This window comes from Vanessa cardui, chromosome 8 (genome assembly GCF_905220365.1).
Source record: "Vanessa cardui chromosome 8, ilVanCard2.1, whole genome shotgun sequence".
Classification (NCBI taxonomy): Eukaryota; Metazoa; Arthropoda; class Insecta; order Lepidoptera; family Nymphalidae; genus Vanessa; species Vanessa cardui.
The window spans coordinates 10,478,463-10,503,102 of record NC_061130.1 but is presented as its reverse complement, the minus strand read 5'-3'; the positions used below and the strand labels follow the sequence as shown (position 1 = coordinate 10,503,102).

The 24,640-nt window shown below is 31.9% G+C and overlaps 1 protein-coding gene across 1 annotated transcript in view; it reads right to left on the bottom strand.

Moving 5' to 3' along the window:
• The window catches only part of LOC124531829 (cadherin-86C), a 102,178-nt gene that overhangs the window by 22,253 nt on the left and 55,285 nt on the right, over positions 1-24,640 (bottom strand). Inside the window, exons 3-5 of the mRNA XM_047106367.1 lie at positions 2,904-3,094; positions 2,413-2,657; positions 1,559-1,642 (exon numbers count right to left, since the gene is read on the bottom strand). Of these exons, the coding sequence (XP_046962323.1) occupies positions 1,559-1,642; positions 2,413-2,657; positions 2,904-3,093 (519 nt within the window). The 5' untranslated portion in view covers position 3,094. The remainder of the gene's footprint in view (positions 1-1,558; positions 1,643-2,412; positions 2,658-2,903; positions 3,095-24,640) is intronic.

Genomic DNA, 24,640 nt, shown 5'->3' with positions numbered 1-24,640 from the left:
TTTTTGTCAGTGTACAAATTACGAACAGTTCCAATTTTATTTAATAAATCGCTTAACAAACTTACAAAATTTAAAAATAGGTACGATTTAATATTTAGTATTACAACTAATTGAATTGATACAGTAAAAATTAAAGAAAAAAATGTTTAAATTAACTATTTTTTGTACATAAAATAATAATAATTTAAGTTTAATTAATTCTGTTTAATTTTATCATAATTTTTTAAATGACACAAAGAAATTAAAATAATTCTGTTGTCCTGTCTATTTTTATGAAATCTATGATTGATAGAATTGATAGAATTGACTTCGCTTCGCTTTCGCTCGGCGCGGCGCGCGGCGGTTCGGCGCCATCTGTTGGAATATTCAGGCGTAACCTCGCCGCCTCGCTAAGCGTAGTGCGCGCGGGGACATGCCGTTTTTGTCGTTAGACTCGTTAGTGTATGTATGTGTGCGCGTGATTCTCAAGGGCAATTAGCTCCTGTAGTCCCCTTAATGGACGATTAGAAGCGTTTTTCCACAGACCACTTTCAATAGAACCGGTAAATAAAGTACGGTACGATAACATCTTCGGAACACCGTACCAATAATACTTTGTGCTTAAATATCCTATAATAATCTTATAGATTTCTGGTAACAATCCTGACTAAGGGAATACTTTTTACATTAACTAAATTGTAAATTGTATATAACTGTAATTAGTTCACATAGTTTTTACAAGTTACCTTTAATTTACTTTTTTTGTAATTAATTTTATAATACCTATAACTATAAAAAAGTGTTTAGTATATACCCACACCAAGATTATTTTTTAAAAATAATATTGTACTCAAAATCGTCCGTCTCGAAATCTTACAAGTTTTTTATTTTTACTACTGCTACTACTTATAATTTCTAATAACCACTAATTGATCTTTGCTACACATAATACTTGTATACGTATAATGCACACAGTAGTGTCACTATAGCTAAAGAAATACTTCATCTAATCTAACAATGTGATTATTCTATGCTAAATTATATATTCTTTAAGATTGCCTTCTGTTTCTCAATAGAATATTACAGGAACCTCAAGGCACGGGTGCCGCCCATTTACCACGGATAGTGAGAAATTTAACACGCCTGAAGACATCCTAATGCCCGGTAATTGTGTAATATCATCTTACCGAGAAATTCTGATTAAAGAAAATTCTAAATACGAGTATATCGTTTAACATCCTTATATAACCTAAAATACTTGATAAGAATCAAGAAATTCATAGCAAAAATAAAAGCCATAAAAAAGTGAAGAAATTTTAATATTCTGTTTAAACCTATGTATAAAATATAATAGGTTGTTAAGGAAGATTATGCTTAAAATGAATTTTCACTCAAAATGAAATGGTAAATGAATTATGGTGAAATTTCGTCAACGCGATATCACTGTGAAAATGAGCCCGATTAGCGGTGGCAACGAGACTTCATTATGTGGTTGATGCGAAATGCGTGCTGACACGCCGCGGCTCTGGGAACATTCAATCGTCACCTCGTACGTATCATTTAAATGAACAATACACACCCAAAGTTCTAACTCCAGCGGCTTCGGTGACAAAGGATTTTTTCTGGCGATCACTATTTCGAGATCCGTTCCGCGTTTTGCATCCTGCAACCATAATTATATAGATATTTTTAGTAACATTATAAATTAGAAAAATTAATATAGACTTTTTACGTAAGATCAATTTGGTAGAATTTATTTATATCGCTTTAAAAGGTCAAGTGCGATTTAATAACATAACAGTTAATCTCCGTTTCGTTTCCGCGAGGAAGCGAGGGTGCACACTGCACGTAATCATCATCAATCACGGTACTTCACGCCGCAGGCGCCCGGTGCGGCGTCATATGATGACACCTATATTTTGAAGTATAGATATATTGCCATTTTTTACACTCATATCGCTATCTTTTACAATTAAGTCATTAATATTTAAGTGATAAGTAAGGTGGGCGTAATTATTATTCACGATACAATGACGATTACTCTTACTGTGTTAATACGCTTACTCTCATGTTCTGTACTAGTAACTTATATACTTATAATAACGTCAATACGACAAAGTGGGCTAGAGGCTAGAACATAAGACTGCGAGTTCAAAATAGACAATTACGACTAATTTTTCATGTGCTTAATTTGTATTGAGTTCATATACATTTAGCTCGTTCTTGGTGCTTCTGGTAAAGAAAAAATCGTGAGGAAAACTGTTTGTTTCTTATGTAATTCTGCCACATATGTACATATCTACTAAATCTCATGGAAGCAGCGTACTTCCTTAAAAGTAGAGAAGATCCTTGCCTCGTAATAGGTCACTTACAGACTGTACTGTTACTTTACTTTTTGGACAACAAAAAGGCAACAAAGTATTTTAATTATACCTCAGGTACTAATATAATGGCGGGTTGGTGAGGAAATATGGTGTCTCGTGGAGTGGTGGCATTAGTGCCAGTAATGGAACAGGCAATGCGAGCACTCCTCCCTCTGGTGTTACGGGCGGACAGCCTGAAGTCCACGTATCGACCGGGTTCCAGCCTCCGAAGTAATATTACATTGGCTTGGCAGACTGAGTTGTATCGCGTGCATGGAAGTGACTCGATGCCAATATCTAGACGTCCCATTTGCCCTGCATAAATATAATATGATGAAAAATATACTTATAACCTATATATTATTCTGTATGTAATGTGTCATAAATTATTAAATACTTCTTTTTGTGATTTTCTTCTATACATATATAATAAATAGACAAAACATTGATGAAACAATTGAAATCCGTCATAATAACATGTTTTTTTATTATTATTACTAAAACAGCTGGTTATAGTTTAAAAAAAGTCAAGGAAAAGTTTAGTCAGATCTTAGAACATACCAATAAGTTCGAAATGCAACGGATAATCGAAATCTGGGTCAGAAGCACGGACGCGGTAGATGACGGAGCCGACAGCCGCGTCCGCCGGCACGAGCACTAGACGCATCAGCGTGCTCGGATCGAACACCGGGTCGCCGCCACGCGCCGCTGCACACAACGCGAGCAACACCAGCGCCGCTGCGAACGTCATCCTGTAAACAAAACGCAATTGATTATTAAAATAAAGAAAATTCAAAGCTTTAGTATCGACTAAATTACTACTTTTGTAGCTTGTCGATACAAGCTAAAAAAGTCGAACTTAATCAAAAATCATTTCTGCCTTAGCTAGTAAAGGTCAATATCATTTACATTAAAATAATTTGTTTCAAATGAAAATCTAATGTTGTCTTAAATTTTCGCGATGATTACACGTCGGGATGTTTAAAAATAATTAATATACGCGATTCATCCGTTATAAATAGTTTTATTTAAATGAAAATCTACCTTACATACATACACACACACGCACACACACACATAACATATTTGTAGCCCATACCTTGAGAGGAGACCCATTCCTCAAGAGTAAAATACTTATGTGCTTTTAGTGTTATGTACTACTTAATATAATTTATCAACCAGACTTTAGTAGACAAAAACAAATAGCAATATTAATCGTTATGTGAGTGTATGCTTGAGGGTGCTTTTGTTATAATATTTTATTTTGTAAGAACGTAAATAGAAAGCTAATCTCAATAAATATTAAGTCAAACCTACTTGTGTTATACGACAATATTATCTGTCAGTAAAATAATGAAATATTATAATCTAATAAGATGTGGCATGTTTAAAGTATTAAAGTATTAAACGCCATCAAATGTGTGATGTAAACAAATATTTTCTTACAAGATAGTCCTAATCCGGGCGGCAAAAGATTGAATAAAGGTAAAGACATGATACTATCTCGTTTTACGACTCACTATTTGCTTAAAAGCATGAGCTTTCGATAGTCTGTTTAAATATTTTAAAAGTAAGTCGTCTATGATAGAGTTTCAATCAAATAACACAGCGGCTAATCTTGTACAAAATAAAATATCTGAACGGAAAAAAGGCTCGTGTATTAGTCATAGTAGGAGTTTTTGAAGTATATACTTAATAAGAAACATGTGAGATCTTTTTCATTAAAATAATTACAAAAAAAGTTGAACGAATTAGCGTATAAAAATGATTTTAATTCAATAAGATTATCATTGCAATCGCTATTTCTGGACATGTAATGTCTAAAGTTAAGGGGTAGATTATAATCGTGTCGCAGGTTGATCTTTGAACCGTTAGGCTATTGTCCTGCCCGCCTACAGGTACAAGTGCAAGCGATTTACGCTTATTTTAAGAAACGATAATGTCATCAAAACATTGCTTTCAACCATATTTTATAGATAATATTAAAATAGAAATTTTTTTTCTACTATGTATTTATTATGTACAAAGATTATACATGTTCAAATGTCACGTCATTATCTTCATTTGTTTAATCAGTGCGTTGATATTTTCTAGAATGTTATTCGATTTTAAAATGTTAGTTTAAAATATGAATTATTAATTCTCAGAACTATTCGCGTAAATAATGTGTTTAACATTTTTTTTTTCGGCATAAAAATCAATTTGCAAAAATACCTTGTTCAAACAATGTAAAGGCATTACTAATGTTAATTTTATGTGACGTTTTTTCAAAGATTTTATAAATTTTATTAATTTAAGATGCCCTGCTGAATAAAGAGCTTTCCTTATTGAATTTTGTATTGTACGCTTTCAATACAATTTCATTGTTTTCTTTAACATTCAACTAGGTCTTAGCGTATAAACGCGATTTTGTATTACTATTATTTTTTTCAAAGATACTCCGTTAATTATTATAAATGCAAAATTATACATATTATACATGTAAAATTTCCGAAATACAACTTTACTAGCTCTATATTTAATAACATTAAGTTTATTGAACAATATATATATAATACAATTTTTAAATTATATAAAAATAATAATAAAAAGTATTATTTAATCGAAGTTTTTGAAGATAATTTCTATTTTTATTGCTAAAAATAATTTTAATCGTTTCCAATATATTTTTTTATTATCTAGAACGTTGTCAATTATTTGTTTTTATTTACTTTTAAAGAACCACTATAACAGGACAGAAAAACAATAATTGCATATATACTGTATTATTAATATAATAACTATAGATTTTAGTACTAGACCAGATTAGGGAGTTATTACGTAATATTACACTTAAAAACACCCACCATAATGTATTGTAATTTGTTCATATCGTGGCATACCACAAATCCAAGTTGCGAAAAGGTAAATTATTATGAAATAGCTTCTGTTACGACCAGGAAGCGTCCATTTTATGGCTTTGTAATAATTTGCTTTAAATTCAATTTCGTCTGATAATTCGCTTATTTATACTAACAAAGCTTGTGTGTAGAATTAAACGAAGTACTTTTAACATTTTTTTCTTCTTATCAGTAGTAATCGTTTATTACTCTAAACTCTGTTTTCGTTAAAAATTTTAGTTTTCGTATGAAAATAAAATTATTTTTAAGGGAATGTGCATTGACTAATTTAATTCAAGAGTAATAATATTGAAGTATAAGCTTTTATTAATCAAATTACTATGATATGGCCGATTTTCAGACACAATTTAAAACTAGAACTGGTGTTCCAACCAAATATTTATACACTTATTCTAAAGTCTTCCCATTTTATAATTAAACGATAATTAGTAAAATACACATAACTACTTAAATCAATTTAAAAAAAGAACATCTTCATTAAACTACCTTTCAACGGTATGCAAACTATCTCGATTCTATTGTTGTTACATGTTACATTGGTTACACGTGGTTAATAATATTTCCCGGGAAGAAAGGAAAAAGTGTTTGACCATAAAGCGCTCTCGAATGATTCGCAGTACCTGTCACTCGTGTCCTATCATATGAAAATGCCTGCTTCATATGAAATTAAATTCGGAACCTAGTAATAGTTTTTAAAATCATTTATTTATATTTTTGGCTCAATTTTTATTATTATAACCAGATTATAGAGTATTTAAATTAAGAGATAAGAAAACAAATTAATCCAATATTTAAGTATAAATATTTTACAATTAAAATCTATTTTAAAATTTTAACGGTAAAATATCCCATGTACGACTTTGCACCAATAACATAATTTCTTCGTGTTAAGATTGCAATATTCTGCAACAATATTACCATACAATACTAGATAGTTACAATTTGCTAACAATAAAACTGATATGAATTTTAACTGACAACCGTTTCGCGCGAATAAGCGGCGCAAATCTAAAACCATGAGGAATGAAGTGAAAATTAAATCGGTACTACCGCTTGCACATTTTCCGGGCCAAAGGTTGGGTAACCCTGTCACGAGTTCTCCTGACACCTCGGGTATCGGTTTAACATATAAACGTGCAATAGCTCATTGAAGCGAGGCTGGTATGGGTTGACGTTGATTTCGCAAAGTATAGCACGAAGTGGGCATTAGATTATACCCACATAATAGACAGGGCGTTATTAATATCTTCAGATTTTGCTTTACTTCAAGGAACTTAACTGGGGTAACATATTGGTAATAAGATATTGCTTACGATATGTTTGTAAGCATAATAAAACCAAAAGGTCAAATGTTCTAATATCAAAAATATGAAGAAAAAACTTTCTCATTTTGATATCAGTGTATATTACCGTATGTTTAATCTACGACTTGGCAAAGTACTTTAGATATTTTATGGACAAGAGGAAGAATCAAAAATTTCGCGATTGTATCAAGGATGCGAGCATAGACTTCAAACATTCCATCCGTCCATACGAGCTATGTGAAGACGTCTCGTATAGTATAGTTATCTATGATAACGAACGTGATCTATGCCGAAGGCTCTGAACATAATATCCAGATGGTAAATCCGCAGCTCTTATCTCCCTCCCGCAGTTGTGTAAGTAACAAGTTCACTGGCACTAGAATGCCAAGTTGGAAAGTACCCTTCTAGCACACTTATCAGCCAGCGTCACTAGTTGCTGAAATTATATTGCATAATCTAAATTGTAATGTTTTCTATTTAAGTTTACGTAAAGTAAATTACTTTACAACTAGACATTTTGATTATAATAACAGAATTATTATTAAACTTTATAAAAATACGCTTTAAATAATAATTGTAACTGAATTAATTAAAACTTTATAAAAATACGCTTTAAATAATGGTTGTAACTTAATTAATTAAATTTTAATCCAATTTACTATCACGTCTTTTAAAAAATTCAAACGATTTTTAATTTATCGATTGATTTAAAAAAACTGCTTTACTTTTTAGTTTATTTTGTTTTATAATTTTTTATTTCGTGTCCGGCGATATAATCAATCTGCATGTGTCGGGTGCAGATCTGCCACATACGTATGTAACAAGCCTAAGAAACAAATCATCTCCTTACCAGGCTGCTCTCCTAGAATTGTAAGTTGACTCTATATTCGTATCAATAATATCTGTTTATTTATCAGCTGTTTTAATGAGAATCTTCAAACAACATAGTAAATACCATTTACTCCTATATAAATTATATCAATAAATCAATTCGCAATCTACAATTTATTTATATTATGTAAAAATATGCATGTGTAAATAAAACGCGATAACTATAATCTGAATCTAGATTCGTGACATCGATAGCATGACGAATATTGAGGAATCCCGCGGCGTTATTTATTACGATCCAAGCTCTCATAACAATTGATCGGCTTGGCGCCAGTTAAAATATTTTCTATGACGCAAAACTCGTTCAATTCACTTAATCTTCTTGCGTGTAGCGCTTAGTCTAAATTTATACATACGCACAAATCGATATCTTGATAAACGAGACAGCTGATTATGAACTTCTATCAAACGACAAAATCAGAATATACTTCATTGTTGATTAAAATATAATATGAAATATGACAAAGATATAAAATTATCAATTTTCTGTATGATATTGTAATTTAAATTTAAACGTTTTCATATCGTAACACCATCAAAATATCGTGGTCCGTTAAATTATGAACGTGCATTCCAGTAAGAGTGCCAATTAAACCAGCTTAGGTCCGACATAAAAGCAATTACTGCCATTCGATCATTCGGAAAACCAAGGGAACGTAATTAAGGAATTATTATCCTGACGTCCTGGACCAAACATGACTCTTAAATCATAGAGTGTTGTTTACAGGCTAGTGCAGCTGTTGGTGTATTCTTGTAATTGGGCATTGTAACAGTTCTTTTTTAAAACGCCTCAAGCGCTAAAATCGTATAATGTTCATGTTCATAGATTGATAGTTTGTAATCTTTAGACGATCGATGTTAATCGCGTGCTTGGAATAATTTGTATTTGAACACCAATGTTGTCAGTCGGCTAGTTACATTTTGTTTCTTGATATAAATGATTGTCTATTAAACTTTACATTCAGTTGTCAAAACGTTCATAACGCATTTGATATATAATCGATCTCGGACTACAATTGCAAATCACACCAACTGTCTGTCATGGTACAAAAGTGTAATCTGCAACACCATAACGCGAGTCACAAACTAACAAGGCGCTACAGACATTGTGAAGCACCATTTATTTCCTTTGACCATAGTTTCTATGATCGGAGAATTTATCATTGTCGATTCTATGAAGTTTCTATGATTGGAGGTTTCTGCAGGTTTGAACAGCGGGAGGTAGTGCAATGGTCGCGGCACGATGTCGCTTTGACCCCAGAACCAACATATAATAAACTTTGTTTCTTTTGGTCACGGTTCTCTATTAACATAACGCTAACGGCGCGGTCATCCCGGTAGAATTTAACATTTTTATCTATAAAAGAAATATTTTTGGAACGTATTTCGTTAAAATATATAAAGTATTGATTTTTTTTGTGATTATGCTCATCTATATCTAATATAAAAGTAAATGAACGATCGCGAAATAAAATACAAAAATGTCACAAGCAAAATAAAACAAGAGAACTAACCAGTCTATTAGTAAATGAGTAAAATCGAGCCTAAAAAGAGTTTAGATTACACAGGACTACAAAAAAAATTGGTGCAGCTCTGTTTGTGCCTGTAGTCCATAAAACATGTAATGTACAATATATTGCCATACTTCATTTCAACTCAACAGCTTTAGTTTACTTACTATTGTCATTAAATTATTTTCCGGTTTTGTTCCTAAACAGTCACTATTACAACTTCGATAAAGTTTATGTTACTATTTTATTATTGCTAGTACTTCTAGATGTTATATTAACAATCCTGATATATTTTATAATGTTTGTGGTGATTACAGACACTGTAAAGCGTTTGTGTTCTGTTTAATTCTCAATTTGCTCACTCAACAAGTATGAAAGAAGAATATGAGGTCATTTCAAGCACAAAAAATGGCCATTGTGAAATGCTGTCGTGAAATTATAAATAATAATAGAGTTATAAATGGAACTTTATTTTCAAGAGAAAAAATCATTCTCTTGCCTCTGCATATTAAATTAGGACCAATGAAGCAATTTCATGTCATAAAAAAATCCTTTTTAAGTATTGAAAAACTAGAAGAGACCTCCTCTTTGATGGACCTCAAGTACGTCAATTAATGAAAGATACTACTGAATTTGAGATTTTATGAATGATCAGGAAAGTAGGAAGTATTTTCTAGCAGTTTCACAAAAAAATGTTTTAAACATTTAGGTTGTAATGTGAGCATGAAATTACACTAGTATCTCAATAGTAATTTATCCTATATATACCTAGTGTCATATTATTGACGTATTTCATTTTAATTAGGAGACATATAGCAAACAACGTTTAACGTTTAATTCGTTTTATAAAAAACGTTTCTGGTTTCAAAATAGAAAAAAAAAACATTAAAATAATGGAATGAATGTAAACAATGAAACCACATTTATTTGAAATAAGAGAATGAAATGAATTGAAATGAAAAGATTCAGATGTCTCTTTGCACCTCCCAACAAATATGATATTCTTTAAATACATTAAAAAACCCTTAGTCAAATAATTTAACTAAACGACAAAAAGTAATAATCAAATACGTTCTGTAGTGTAGCCACTGGTCAATATCGATTTTCCGTCAATTTCGCCGTATATAGGTTACATACGTATTAATAAAACATGCTTCAAGTTAATGTATTTAATTTAATAATGCGTCTACAACATTTAGTACCATAGTAATTTAAAAACTAGTTAAAATACTTTTAGTTTTTTTTTATTTTTTATTATGGTATACGTTGCCGGAGGAGCATATGGGCCACCTGATGGTAAGTGGTCACCATCACCCATAGACAATGACGCTGTAAGAAATATTAACTATCCCTTACATCGTCAATGTGCCACCAACCTTGAGAACTAAGATGTTATGTCCCTTGTGCCTGTAGTTCCACTGGCTCACTCACCTTTCAAACCGGAACACAACAATACTGAGAATTATTATTTGACGGTAGAATAACTGATGAGTGGGTGGTACCTACCCAGACGGGCATGCACAAAGCCTTACATCAAGAAACAGACAATTAGTGACAATTCTTACAATGGATTAAGTAATGACAGTAAATCGCGTAAATGTCCCATTCTTTGGGGAGAAAAAACATTCTGTATAAGGAGAAAAGACTAAAGTTATTCTGTTGTTGATCTTTCTCTACTCTTCAGCTGAAGATTTGGAGCTCATTATATCCATACAGTTACTCTAATGCATGCTGTTGAATTTACGTTTGATGGTACCTTTATACGATAAAGTCTGGTTACCTCACCATGTATCTTTCATCGTTGGGCATGTGATGTAGTATGATTAAAACAAATGAAGTACACAATTACTGATCAATACTAGTCACATTAGATCTTAATAATATCAGTAAGTTCTCTTCTCTTCTTAATAATAAGTGGATGATTTCAGCTCAAAAAAAGGCTTGGAATATATTACAGTCGCTGCTGGTTTCCGTTTTTTTCAACAGCTCGTGTTCGTGTATATACATATATATAAATATACATAATGAATGCATGAAAACGAAATATTTCGTGCTTCTCCAAGTAAATTAACAATAGCAACAGTAAATTCTAAACTTATCAATGACCTATATAACAATCATAACATATAATTTTTGAAAAAAAAAAAATACAAAAAATCTGTTAAAATAGTTTCAAAAAGTTTTTCAATTGAACCTCGCACTTTGTTCAATTAACATTCATCCCTTCCATCTCGTATATCCATTAGGATATCGTTTCATATTGTATGGTTTAATTTTAATTGTTGCTAATGCCCTTTTCCTCGTAATTTCTCTATCTCCGGCCGAGATAATTAAGTAGATACGGTTTATAGAGTAGCCGTTGTTATCTTGATCTTAGACTTATTAAGGTTTATTAACATGGTGTTTGACTCCGTGACCCTTATACGGTGGTATCGTGGCGCTGTAAATCTGTACAAAAACTTAGCTTTATAGCAAGGATCACGCGAACTGACCCTTCGAGTTTGTTACGTTAAGGCTAACGTATAAGGCAAAGTTGACCTGGATAAACACTTATGGCGTTTGTACTAAATCTTTTTGTTGATAACGTGAATTGATGTGTCTGCGTTTTGTTAACGTAATTTTATTTTTGTTGTGTTTTATGAAATATTTCTATTGTTAACGATTTTTTAAACGTGTAAGACTTTTATAATATTATTTATACATTGTATAAATTTTGTTAGTTCTTTCCCTAAAACGACAAGTAGGTAATAGTTATTACATTTATTACCTAATCCTATTTTAATTATGAGCATTACATAATTGATGACTTTATTTTTTTACTGTCATATTTCGGATATATAAGACGATTCCAACACAAATAATAATAAATTCTATCACTAATTTAAAAAAAACAACATTAATAATGTCACTTGAAAAGTTCTCCTTCAAATTCCGAACATCATGTTTAATTATATACATACTAAAAAAAGTTAACGAACAAATCGCCACAACTTCCACTTTATCAGAATTATGTAAATAGAGGCCATTGTAATATAATATCAATCTTCAATACCGATAGCGTTACAGTTACGTAACTATGGAGCTTGAAAAGTTTAATCAAGATTGTATAAAAACCAGACGACTTTTATGTATTACTTGGAATTAGGCACGGTAGTTTATGGCCGGCTTGGCGCTAATCTCAATTGAACTAAATGAGAATTATGCAAATTCGAAGCAAGATTCGGAAATCAAATATGATTAATTCATAATATTATTGCTTCTTGTTTTCTTTAAATTAATTAAATAGGTTATGTAGTATAATTTATGTAGATAGGTTACTTACAATATTTCGATGAAATATTTAAGAAATGTTCTCCTAGTATATTTTCTACAGTCTATCTTCATTCATATTTGGATAAACCTATCAGACAATATTACAAACTTACGTCATCGTTATAAATGAGATACAATACATAATTGTCACGAACGGTAATTAAACTTACAACCGTGTCATAGTTAAAAGTACTGCATAAGATTTATTTAATATATAAATTACATTCTGTGATTTTCAAGTTTTGATTAAATTTGATTTCTAATAAATGATCGATTTCTATAGCTTTCTTTAGTATAAATAATTTCCTATCGTATTCTTCTAAATTGTATAAATTGTAATCTGCGTTTAGTTTCGTGATTTCTAACGAATGAACCAATTGAGTAGCGTAGGTGATCTAGACGTGTTGTAATTATTCGAAAACATTACAGTATATGATGATGGAAGGTAGAGACTTAATTATTTAATATTAATTTATTATATTTATGGATTTTACTTTATAACAATGTAACTTACTTATCTCTACGTGAGGAACTCTGTAAACTTCTAACCTTGGAAGTAATTCCATTGCGTATGTCTCGCGTGTGTATATGATCTTAATTGGAACAACAACGGTTGAATGAGCTTAAAAAAAAAACTTCAAAAATTAGACGATGCCTAAGCATGCTACTATTGCATATAAATAAACACTTGATATGCATGCTACTATTGCATATAAATAAATATTGATATAGAATATTATACAGATCCCATTATATTTCGTTGAGTTTATTTGTCAATTTTACCAAAGTAAGCACTTTAGTATTTAATCATTTATTTAGTATTTGAGCTTTAGATTCTAGTTAATCCATGCAACTGTTTTGAGAATCGCCACTGGTTCATCTGAATAGTCTTTATTTATTTATTCGTTTTGTGTTAACTTAAGAAATTAATGATCATATGCATGCTTTTATAGTAACTAGTGCTATACCGTCCCTCGATTGGTACTGTGATACAATCCTTAAACTTCTTAATGTATTATTGTTAATATTCAGAAAGAGCAACTGACGTAATATCCCACGGTTGGCAAAGGTGCTTCATGCTTCTCGCCATTCTACAATGACACCGTCAAGGCGTCAACTTACTGTCAGGTGACCACAATTGATACGCCTTCATGCGTATAAGTTAACTAACGACCCGCCCCGGGTGCCGGCCCGCCCCGGGCCCCTTCGCACGGGTGCAATGCTGTTACTAAATATATTACAAAAAATATTCATTTACTTCATCACGTTCACAAGAACCTTCGTCGTATATAAAAAAAACCTTAATCTTTAATAACTTTACCTATTAAAAAAAATCACATCAAAAACCTTTGCGCAATTTTAAAGATTAAAGTATGCGTCGGGACAGACACCGGTAAGCGACTTTGTTTTGTACTATGTAATAATAATACCGATGTATATACGTAAAAACTTCATCTTCCTGTTGTATTTACCGTAGACACAACGCAGTAGGTAAAATTTAAATAATCTTGATACACCGAACTGGTTATCCCACAACGCCCAACTTTCGTCAGTTTTGTCACGAACTCAATGATATGATCTCTTAATTGTCTTGCCTTGTTACTTTCTAGATTTGTGCTAGAAGCAATCGCTTTTATAAATGATAATGAGAAACGGCCTATCATCAATAACGGCTAGGTTTTGACCGTTATTTCAGTCAATTCTTATCGTTTTTATAATCTACTAGCGCCCCGGCTTCGCACGGTTGCAATGCTGATACTAAATATACTGCAGAATGTCTTTCAATATTATTAAACCACGAGAAAAGGTCTTAATTAACACAATTATTAATGAAGTATGTAGTAGTAAGTATACCATAAACGTATTGTCGTTTAATTTAAGAGAGTATTGTATTTATTAAAACATACTGACCATTGGTACGTATTTATTGCGATTGTTTTATACAACTAACAGTAATTTAATTTTACAAGTTAATGTTGCTCTCAATATTCCAGCGTCCGTATCACAGGAGATCATTGTGTTTTCGTTATGAGCACGCGGTCGGAGCACTCTCTCTAATGACGTCTTTATAAGTACGACGTACGTTGCGTATGCTATCTGGAATGTTTCCTCTTGATTAGACGATTTATTTTGCACGAACGAACCGACCCACTTCTTAGACGCTTGTGTAAAAACACTACCTTTCAAATTGGGCTTTTAATTATAATAAGATTTAAAACTCTTTACGAATTCTGTGATTAAATATTTTTAGTTTATTTTGTTTTGTTATACTAAAAAACATTGTCCATTTACAACTTTAACACAACAATCAAATTGAATTTAAATATTTTATTGTAAAACGGTATTGGAGCCTACGCTCTATTTTTTATAAATATATTTATTGTCATAATTAGGGTCTTGCTACACTTGCATAGACTAGCGAAGCGATCACTATGTATGAAATGACGTCACTTTTTTGAAATATGAACATTTGTGCTACTGTAGGGGAAGATTCGTAATGCAAATATGTTTATGATCTAGTAGAAAAAAGGTATTAAAAAATAATAACAATTACATAAGGTCATGAATTGTTTAAATAATGTTATAAAATATGTCATTTCTTAATTGTAATCATTGTCACTCACGCCAATTCATTTCAAACGTATAACTAACAAGTAGGAGCAATTAGAACAATTTATCTTAAGAATAATCTGCACTTTCCGTTCATTAAACCTTTTAAGGGAGATCAATGTGCCTGGCCGATTGATTGTTTGATGATATTACGTTTTTCTCACACTAAGTAAAACTTTATATAGCAATATATCTTTAATTAATACATAATTGGTGGAATAGTTGAAATTTCTTACTCAAAATGGCAAGTTGAAATAAAATTTCAGGTTCCAACTAATGCAGTAATTGAATGTTAAACATTTAATATTAAATTTGTTCATCTTAGCGCGGTGGTGGAAGGACCCATCACTCAACAAGTATTGTGCAGTTAAACAGCGGTGCTTTGTGTTGATGTATTTATATGAAGAATGAATGGCCCAGTGTAATTATAGGTACTAAAGTCATAACAATGACGGTTTACAACGGAATTTAGCAAGTCGGTAGCTGAAGTTATAATATCTTAAATACACTTCACCTTCGAATTTAAACGAATTCTTCACTTAACGTTAATTTGATAAGAGCTTAAGTGAGCTCCTTAGCAATTACACAATCATTTCGACTACATCGTTATGTAAGTTTTTTGTTCACTACCCACTCAAGCTCCGTTTTGTTCGAATAAGAAACAATGAAAACTCTGTCCATTTCGTATTTACGTTTTTGCTTATCTAACAAATAATCTAATTTACAGTTGTATGTGTCGTAACTGCATAGAGCGTAAGGCGCTTATTATTCATGGTTCCGTACCTTTTCAATACAAGAGCATTATGGATACTAGGTTAGAATAACACACATATATTTTTTTAGTAAATCTGTCAGGTCAACCTAGAAAATTTTCTACTATGTAAGTTGGACATAAATCAGTGTAATGGATTTACTAAATACAATCTTATTATACCATGAAATTTATTTTATTATATAATAAATTAATAAAGTAAGAAAAAAAGATGTTCTTATTAAACAAAATCGTTTTTAAGTACCTGCTTTTGTTTTTATTATAATCTCAGCACGAGAACAAAAAAATAGCAGTCGACTAGTTTGTATGATCAGATCCAATCAGCAAAAGTATGCGCATAATTTTACATCGATCGGTTGTGGGGGTTATTGTATCAAATATTATTATTATGATATATGAGACAAGAGCTGTTGATAAGCGAAATATTTGATAAGCGGTCCCATAGCAGAAGCGCTTTTTTCGAAAAAAATCATCGTATAGTGCAGTTAAGTTTTTTTAAAAACAATCATAATAATTAGATTCACTTAATTTTAGACCAATCAACCGTGTCGCTGGCCTGAAATATCAATGTCAACCTTTTTGTCCGCTATTAAATTATACAAAAACCGTGAAAATTTAAAAAATAACTCGCATAAAAGGACAAACAGTGCGTAACATCTTGCCGACGGAGTCGATATACGCAATTATGTTCAAATGGTTTTGGAGTATAGGCCAGTCGTTCACAATGCTTCTTTGATGTGTTCAATTACATGATGCTAACTGGAAGCTTTGTACACTCTCGAACAACTAATTGGATATGTCCAACTACACGCATACGCCACCTTTATTTCAAATGACAAAAAGCCTAGAATACTTTGAAGCAATTTATCAGTTTTTTGTTAAACGTAGCCCAGTTTTTGAAGCTTCCAAAAATTGACACCGTTAGATGAAGCATTATATCACGTACGCATTGTAAAAACTAAAACATGAAAGTTTTTCCTTTTAGCTTACAAGGTTGTCTCGACTTACAATTATACACTTAACTAAACGTTTTGAAACGTTTTACACATTTTATTAGTAAACGATATTAAAGAAATAAGACGCTTAAAACTTAAAGTAACATACCATAAATCTAAGATTCTTTTATTTATTTAACATTCCAATTATAACGTATCTGATAATAATTCATTTTATATGATATTTATCAAAATCTCGTGGGAATATTTTGGGTACTGGAATGGAACGAAGTATTTCATTCCAGTGACATTAATGGTCCACATTTTGATCTAATAATCTTCCAAAATATTGGAATGACGTCAAATATAATTTATGCTTAAAATCATTATGTTACTTAAGAAATTGAGGAAAAACGTCTATGATAATTGGATGGTGGTTAATACTAAATCATTAAAGTATATTAAAGGACTGGTGTCCGTAATTCATCTGAGATTGTTATGTTAAGTTCATTTATGGAATGTTTTAAACGAGTTTGAATTGTGGCCGACCCACGCCGTATAATAAAGGAATATTGTCTATATTTCCGGACCAGACATTCTGTGCATCTATCTGCATTAATAAGAGATTTTTCATAGACAATATTAAGTATTTTAGTGAATAAAATTAAAATCCATTGATGTTTAATTTTAAATAGGAAAATTGATATCATTATTTAAATTTTATTGTGATCAAATAAATTATACTCTGAGTCTAAAGAATACAAAACAAAAACAACATTATTTAGTTCCATTATATACACTGGTCCAAGAATTAAAAAAAAACTTAGCTGGTCTTTAAAATGCGAATTCAGAACCAGAGGGAACGTGTATATCGTCGTATATGAACAACGATTAATAAAGGACCCAAGCTGTCAGGAGAGACCCGGACGTCGTAGACCACTTGTATTATTACGAGTTCCTATCTTCGTATTAAGTGATTTTTTGTTCACGGTTTTTGTCGATGAGCTTATGATACGGAATGTAGATTGTTTTATCGTAAATGTGAATAGATTGGTTGCTTGATTTCTTATTGAGTACTCTCTTAGAACATTTTATCTTGCTTGACTTGTAATCGCTTATGCATTTAAGATGAGCGACTAATAATGATATCGGTAAAACTATGTAATGAAAGTTTTAAGGCTTTTGTATGGAAATATATTAGGGGCCCCGATAGTCGAATGCCACACACGTTATAAAGTGAAAACCGTGATTTTCTTTAATGAACTATATTGTTCACGAGCAATCCTCTGCCGTATTTTCGAAAAAGGTAAATTGTGAGTTGGTTCTTAGCTTCAATTTAATGAGAGCGAACTGAGATCGTTACGTTCGACTCATGTATTATTAAGCCTAAGATGGAATGCTGTTTGAACCTAGGTCACTGACAGCGCGGTAGCACGCAAGATAGCATATGTTTTAAGTCAATAATTTTGACTGAAGTCTGATGCCTTGATTACGCCAACCGTTACGGTATATGTTGGATAAAATAAGGTTATAACTGTTCTCATAATATAAACCTTGTTTTATTATTATATATTATAATATGTTCATTTGTTTACTATTTTTTACGTTAAATGCATATCAGGATTTGATCCCAGAAACCAGTTACAAAAATTTTATCAAATATATTGAACTTAAATCTTAGCTCAATTTTATCGTTATCTATAATAGAATATCATTACTCGGTTCATCTTTTTAAGCCTTGTTATCGATAGACATCTGACCTCTGCTCCCCAGTAATAATCAAGGTGAAGAGCCGTCATTTTTACTACGGGAGGCCATTGTTACTCTTTGCTCCATACTCTTTGTCTTTTGCACAATAACAAAACCTTAGAATGCCAAAACATATAATTGGACAAAAAACATCCCAACGTTAATTTAAAACAAAAAAAAACAAAAAGCTATTCTCTAACAATACTCAACAACTCCTGTGTTTTCAATCTATCATGGTTTAGTTTTGGCCATAAAGGTCTATAAGTAGTAGTAATAAATAGTTATTATTGGGAATAGGCTTGTCATCGTAAGGTACAATCAAAGCAAGAGGCGAGTCTGCGCCTGAGGCTTGTTCCCACTTGAATCTAAGCTTGTGTATGTTTTCTATTCAAGCTATCTCACGACTGACAGATGTTCCTTCGATTTTAAATACTTAAGGTTCTTATGCATTTCGTGTATGTTTGAACTCTCGAAGTTCTAAAGTTAAAGTGCATTATTTGCATTTTATATAATGTATAATCAGTTATTGTTACAAAATAAATCACAATTTACTCAATTTTTGAAAAGTTTAATATTAATTAAAAATAGTGTAATCTTTTATAAATTAAAGGAAAAATGTGTTAAATAAAATCTGAATATCAGACAGCGATGACGAAGTGTGGTAATCCATTAGAGCCCAGCTCATGAATATTTCTTCACTGTGATTTTTAAGAATTATAATTTATGGCTTATTTGAGTGTCGAAAGAGGCATCGAATTGTGTGGGCGGGACTGGTTACAGCACTCGAAAAGCATCGCTTCTTAAGATGCTCGATCGTCATGTCTTGTATTGTTTGGTTGCGTTACAAATTACATTTGTACATCGCAATCAATGTTACTCATTAGTCGACATTATAGCTATTGTTATCATATTGTTATCGACTATGTTTACGCATTTGTTTTATGATTAATGAATTTAAAGCACTTCCTATTAATTTATTTGGCTATTGTTCAGTTATATTTACAACAATCATTTATTCTGTTTTGACTGAATGCAGCAAGGAAGACAAGTATTACACAAGGTGATCAGAAAGATTATTTTATATAATATTAGAATCAATATGAATATTATATACATGTGGAAGCAATTCGCTTAGTATGTCTCTATTTCATGACCAAAATGATGAAATTATGTATAAGCCAGTTTCAATACAAACTTGATGACCCCTAAAACCCTCGTGAAGACACGAGCGAAAATTAGTTCCTGACATCGTTAACTATGGGATCTGATGTTATGACCCTTGTAACTGATGATACAATGTATCGAATATCAAGTAACTAGGTTAAGCTTAAGTTAATTAGGTTTATAATGATATATGGTGTAAAAACGATGCGTACGTTTTTAAAAAGAAAACTAAAGTTGGGATTAAAGCAGCGAACAAAAGTAATATGGAAGAGTACCAAGTCTCCATACAAATTAGGAAAACGAAATTGATAATATTAAATGGTTTGGTAAGATAACATGACATTTAACTCAAAATTGAAATGCAAGTCGTGAAAAATATTGGACACAATCAGTTCTCCTTCTTAATCGAGAATATCAATACATGTCGATTTCAGCATCGGTTTATTTCCCAACAAGTATATAAGATGCTAATCCGCCTTTAGCAGGACATGCTATGCCCTTCACTTGACATAGCGATAGTAATGCTTCGATATAAACAGTCTAACGGAAATATTAATAAATTAAGCCTCAGTTGCTCTAGTTTTTCTGACTTATTAGATTTAAATCCCTCAATCATAAATTCTAGATAACATTTCTATTATTCACCAAGCTTAGACGATCTACTTTATTCAGATATAAGAAACATAGATTATTTAATTAAAACAACAATATTTGACAAATAGAAGAAAATAATTTCTTGAAGTTTTGCGAGATAAAATTACAAAAGGTAAATGGTCCCGTATGTTGTTTGAGGTTTTCAAGAGATATATATAATACGATTGAAAACAAATAACTCTTTTATATTACGCACATAAATGAAATGTACGAGATACTATGGAAAAACATTTGTAGAAAACTATTTCGATTCAAATGCTGATACAAAGTAATGATATATATAAAAAAGTCGGTTGGATTTTATTTAAAGTGAAATTAATTTGCCTAACTATTACATATAAATTATTGAATATAGAACTTTGGTTACATATATATCGCATAATAGTCGAATCGATTCATTAATTATGGATTTCTTTAATGGGGATGCATCAATATGAGAAACCTGAATGTCAATGTTTTATATTTTGACGTTATCCAGTTATCTACCTTAAAATCGACCATTATCGCTGGCAAATTAGTTCGAGTTGGCTTTTTACGCTATAAGCTGTCATGATAACGACACAATGATGGAATACCCTAAATTTTTAAAAGATTTTTCGCTAATATCATTAAAATGTTCACTAAAATCATTACTGAATTACAATCGAATACTGTCGACATTGAACACAAAATTGATGATTACACACAGATCATGTATTGTAATTGGATCTCCATGTAGCAAAGAAGACAATAAGCACCTGCTAACGAGATAACGGTAAAAAATAACAATAAAAAAGAACTGTTAGCTCATTGTGACTACATTGGTTTCGGCAAGTGGCCACAGTCACGGCATTCGTGGTCAATACGAGATCAGATAAGGGGATAAAAATATCGAGTAAACTATCGATTGGATGGCGAGATTCGAGTCGTGATCGATAGAGAATCGAAGTGTCACGAGCGGGGTTGTCGACCTGGGGTCAGGGTCGGGAATCTTGCTCGCTCGCATGCGCGAATATCATTTCACCGTAATTTCGCCGATGGATGTCCTTACGTGGAATATCTCATGTAAACACTTCATTGTTATGCTTGATTGTATCTATTGGAGGCTTTGATAACGATACCTTGCTGATGTGAAATATTAAATTAAATGAATCACCGCTTACAACAGTGACGTAATTTATGAATTATTTTTATATTTAAATAATTTAAGTTACTTAATATATTTCTTTACGTATTTCAAAGCGTATATTCGAACATTTGACTGTTACTGTGATGTTTATATTATTAGTTGTATTTTAATCGTAGTTTAAATATGACACTGTTCTATCACTAAAGCAATTCGTTTCGCGTCACTAGTCGAACTCGAGTTAAACGCCAATTTCCAAGTGAATGGTATCAAATCACCATAAACCCATCTCGCCTCGATATGGACTTGAGAATAACGGACTATGGTTCCCTTCGGAATGACGTATTGGGAATTTATACACCGACCTTTGTCTGTTTTGGTATTCAGATTATAGTGTTGCTCTATTGAGATATACATCTGGTTATATGATTTACGATTGTTCGCAAGGGGCTTTTTAATTTGGAGCACTTTTCAATGTTTCGTGTTCAAACACTCTACTCGTTTCACAATCTTATTATGTATAACTAAGGGCCAATTCACTAGGTTCAAGTACACTAACCAATATTTTGTTTAGTTCTTTTGAGAAAACCTTTCTCTTTTGTTAATTTTCCTTAACTAGCAACAATCGCGTGTTGTCAAAACTATAGGTCAGGAAACTGCATATCTTACTAGAAATTACGAACCTAACCAAATAACGTACAAATAATCTATAGAAGTTATAATCCGAATACCTTTAAACTTTTCTGTCTGATTTGTTTAGAAAGATTAAAAAAGTATATAAAATTCTTATACTGTTTTAAAGTTTTAACTAGGTCCCTGTAATGGGTATAAAGTTAACTAAGGGCATAGGTTAATCGCGCATGCGCTCTAAGGCTAGCGTTACACGAAGTAAGTAACAGATTACTGGAAGTATTATGCATAAGTATGGAGTAATCCGAACTCATATGCTATCGTTTTCTTTGAATAGCATGTTTGGATAGAAGGATTCCGTGTGAGGAAACAAGTTGCCGATTGATGAAAATTGCTCACAACCATGTAAGGACATAAACGTCGTAAAAGGAGTAAGTCTCGGCTTTCGAGAATTAACTAATTAATCTCCAACCGTGGGATTTAAATTTCAGTTATGAGAGTTAAGATACGACACCTAAAATGAGATGTTATAACGACAAAAGATAAAATAATTAATCATAGCGTATTTGGAAAAAAATTCGTTTTATTTCTAAATACTTTTTTTTGTGATTTAGATTCAATGTGGCGATGAGCACAGTTACCGAGAAATTTAATTTCAATTAACTAGTTTATTTAAATTTATAGTCATTGCAATAGCAAAAATCTATTTTTATACTTCAAATGATAAAATACTATTACTCGTTAGGAAATTGTTAGTACAAAGTTCTAGCCTGGAACTAATATTTCTGTCCATAATAAGCGACACAGAACCTGTAATATGTGGCCTAGACCTTACCCTATGCCCCTGACCGAGGCTCTGATAATATTCCAGCGTAATACAACACGTGGCTGATGAATAGTGTAATTTACTCAAGAGATATCCGATTATCCAACATACTATTCAAGCTCAGCAATATTAATTCTAGCTACGGAAATTGATCAAATAAGAAATAAATTAGTATCGTTGAAAAATCAAAATATAATCTGCTTCAATAACATGTAAAAAATATCATGGCCGGAATATTTTTTTTACCTGTGAACTTTAAATCAATAGGTATTCATAATGATGTATAGCAACAATACAAATGTGAAACAATTCAATCGACGATATAATTTCTACACTATAAATATTTTAGCCGAGCGTAATAAATATCATGTATCGTAATATAATATCGTCGTTGTTACAAATAAAATAAAATCCAATTAAATTCGTCCTACGCATTACGATATAATAGGGACGCGCGTCGACAGCTTCGCCGTCCGCTCGAATACTCATATACTTTTAAAAATAATCTATCGAGTAGCACTGATAAAAAAAATGATTATGGAAATTTTAATGAGACCATAAATAACGTTCGAAGCGTTGATTACTCCAATACAGGACAAATAGCTGATGCACCCTCCTGACGTTTCTAACAATACCGACAAGAGCTGAGGGTCAAACATTTTTTTACCTCAACAAAATAAAACGGTTTGAATAGAGCTTGATTTTATGATTTATAGGACCTTTTATCCGTTCCCGGTTTCTCCGCGCTTTGTTTTGATTGAGATTCCTTTCAAAGTTCGGAAGATTGATTGTTCTATGTGGTGTGAGAGTTTTTGTTGATTGCTTTCGAGTGTAAATATTTTTCACAGGTTAACTTATTTATCTTGTTTTGTCTAATTTAAGAAGTTTTATTTTTATTTTCGTTTCAAATGTCCTTCAAACTTAATCTTAATCTTATTTATACAGTTCTCTTCTACATTTTATCTCTTATGTATATTGAAATCGATACTATAAAAAAAGTCCAACGTTTATTCCATTCAAAATTGATGTTCTTAAGCCTTTAGGGTTCATCTAATACGATACCTTCGTTGAGATATGGCTGTTCTAAGTATCGATCGCCTGTAATTCCTGTTTCATCGCAAGCCCTTCGAGGTACAATTGAAGAGTTGAACCCAGAGATTCCACTGATTCTTCGAGATTGCTTCGAGGTTGTTTTTTTTTTTTAATTTTTTAGAAACATAGAATTAGTAAAATTTAGACAGGCTGACTAAAATTATTTATATAAATGTATGTAATATTTTATATATGAATGAGATAAATACGAAACTGTTTCTATGATTGTTGCGCTTTCACGTCGTTAGGGGAACAGAATCCAACACCCTGCCTTGTCAAATGGCGGCAAAGCTACTCGTGGAAACTGGTATCGTATTCACACGAGATGTTGTGTGATATATCACCGTAACAGTAACATTCTGGGAGAGCATGTTTCTTAGACAATTACAGATCTTACCATGTTTGAGTTAAGCAAAGATGCACGAGTTCGGTAACTAATGTCGCTTGAGAAATTGATTCGCAGACTCTTTTATAGTCGTCCCAGGTAACTGGCATCCTTTATGAGTTGGATGAGGTTCTATCGCATATTCGGTTTTATTTGTAGACTATTAGAGTTCAGTGGCGTCGATTAGGCGCAGCAGGCAGTGTTGAGCCCAGGGACGAAGCATTAGTTAGTCACGCGCGAGCGCGATGGTATTTCTCATTAGGCGGCTCGTAAACAAGGACACTTCGACGCTTACTAATGTCCTCACGTTACAGTTTTACGACTATCAACAATTTTAAGTTGTCGAACGCTTCGAATGTACGGTGTAATGGATTCGATATAAATTATGTGGAGCATGAGAATGTGATCTTTGATGTAAAATTCGTTTACATTTCCACACTAAATTAAAGCCTTTTCTT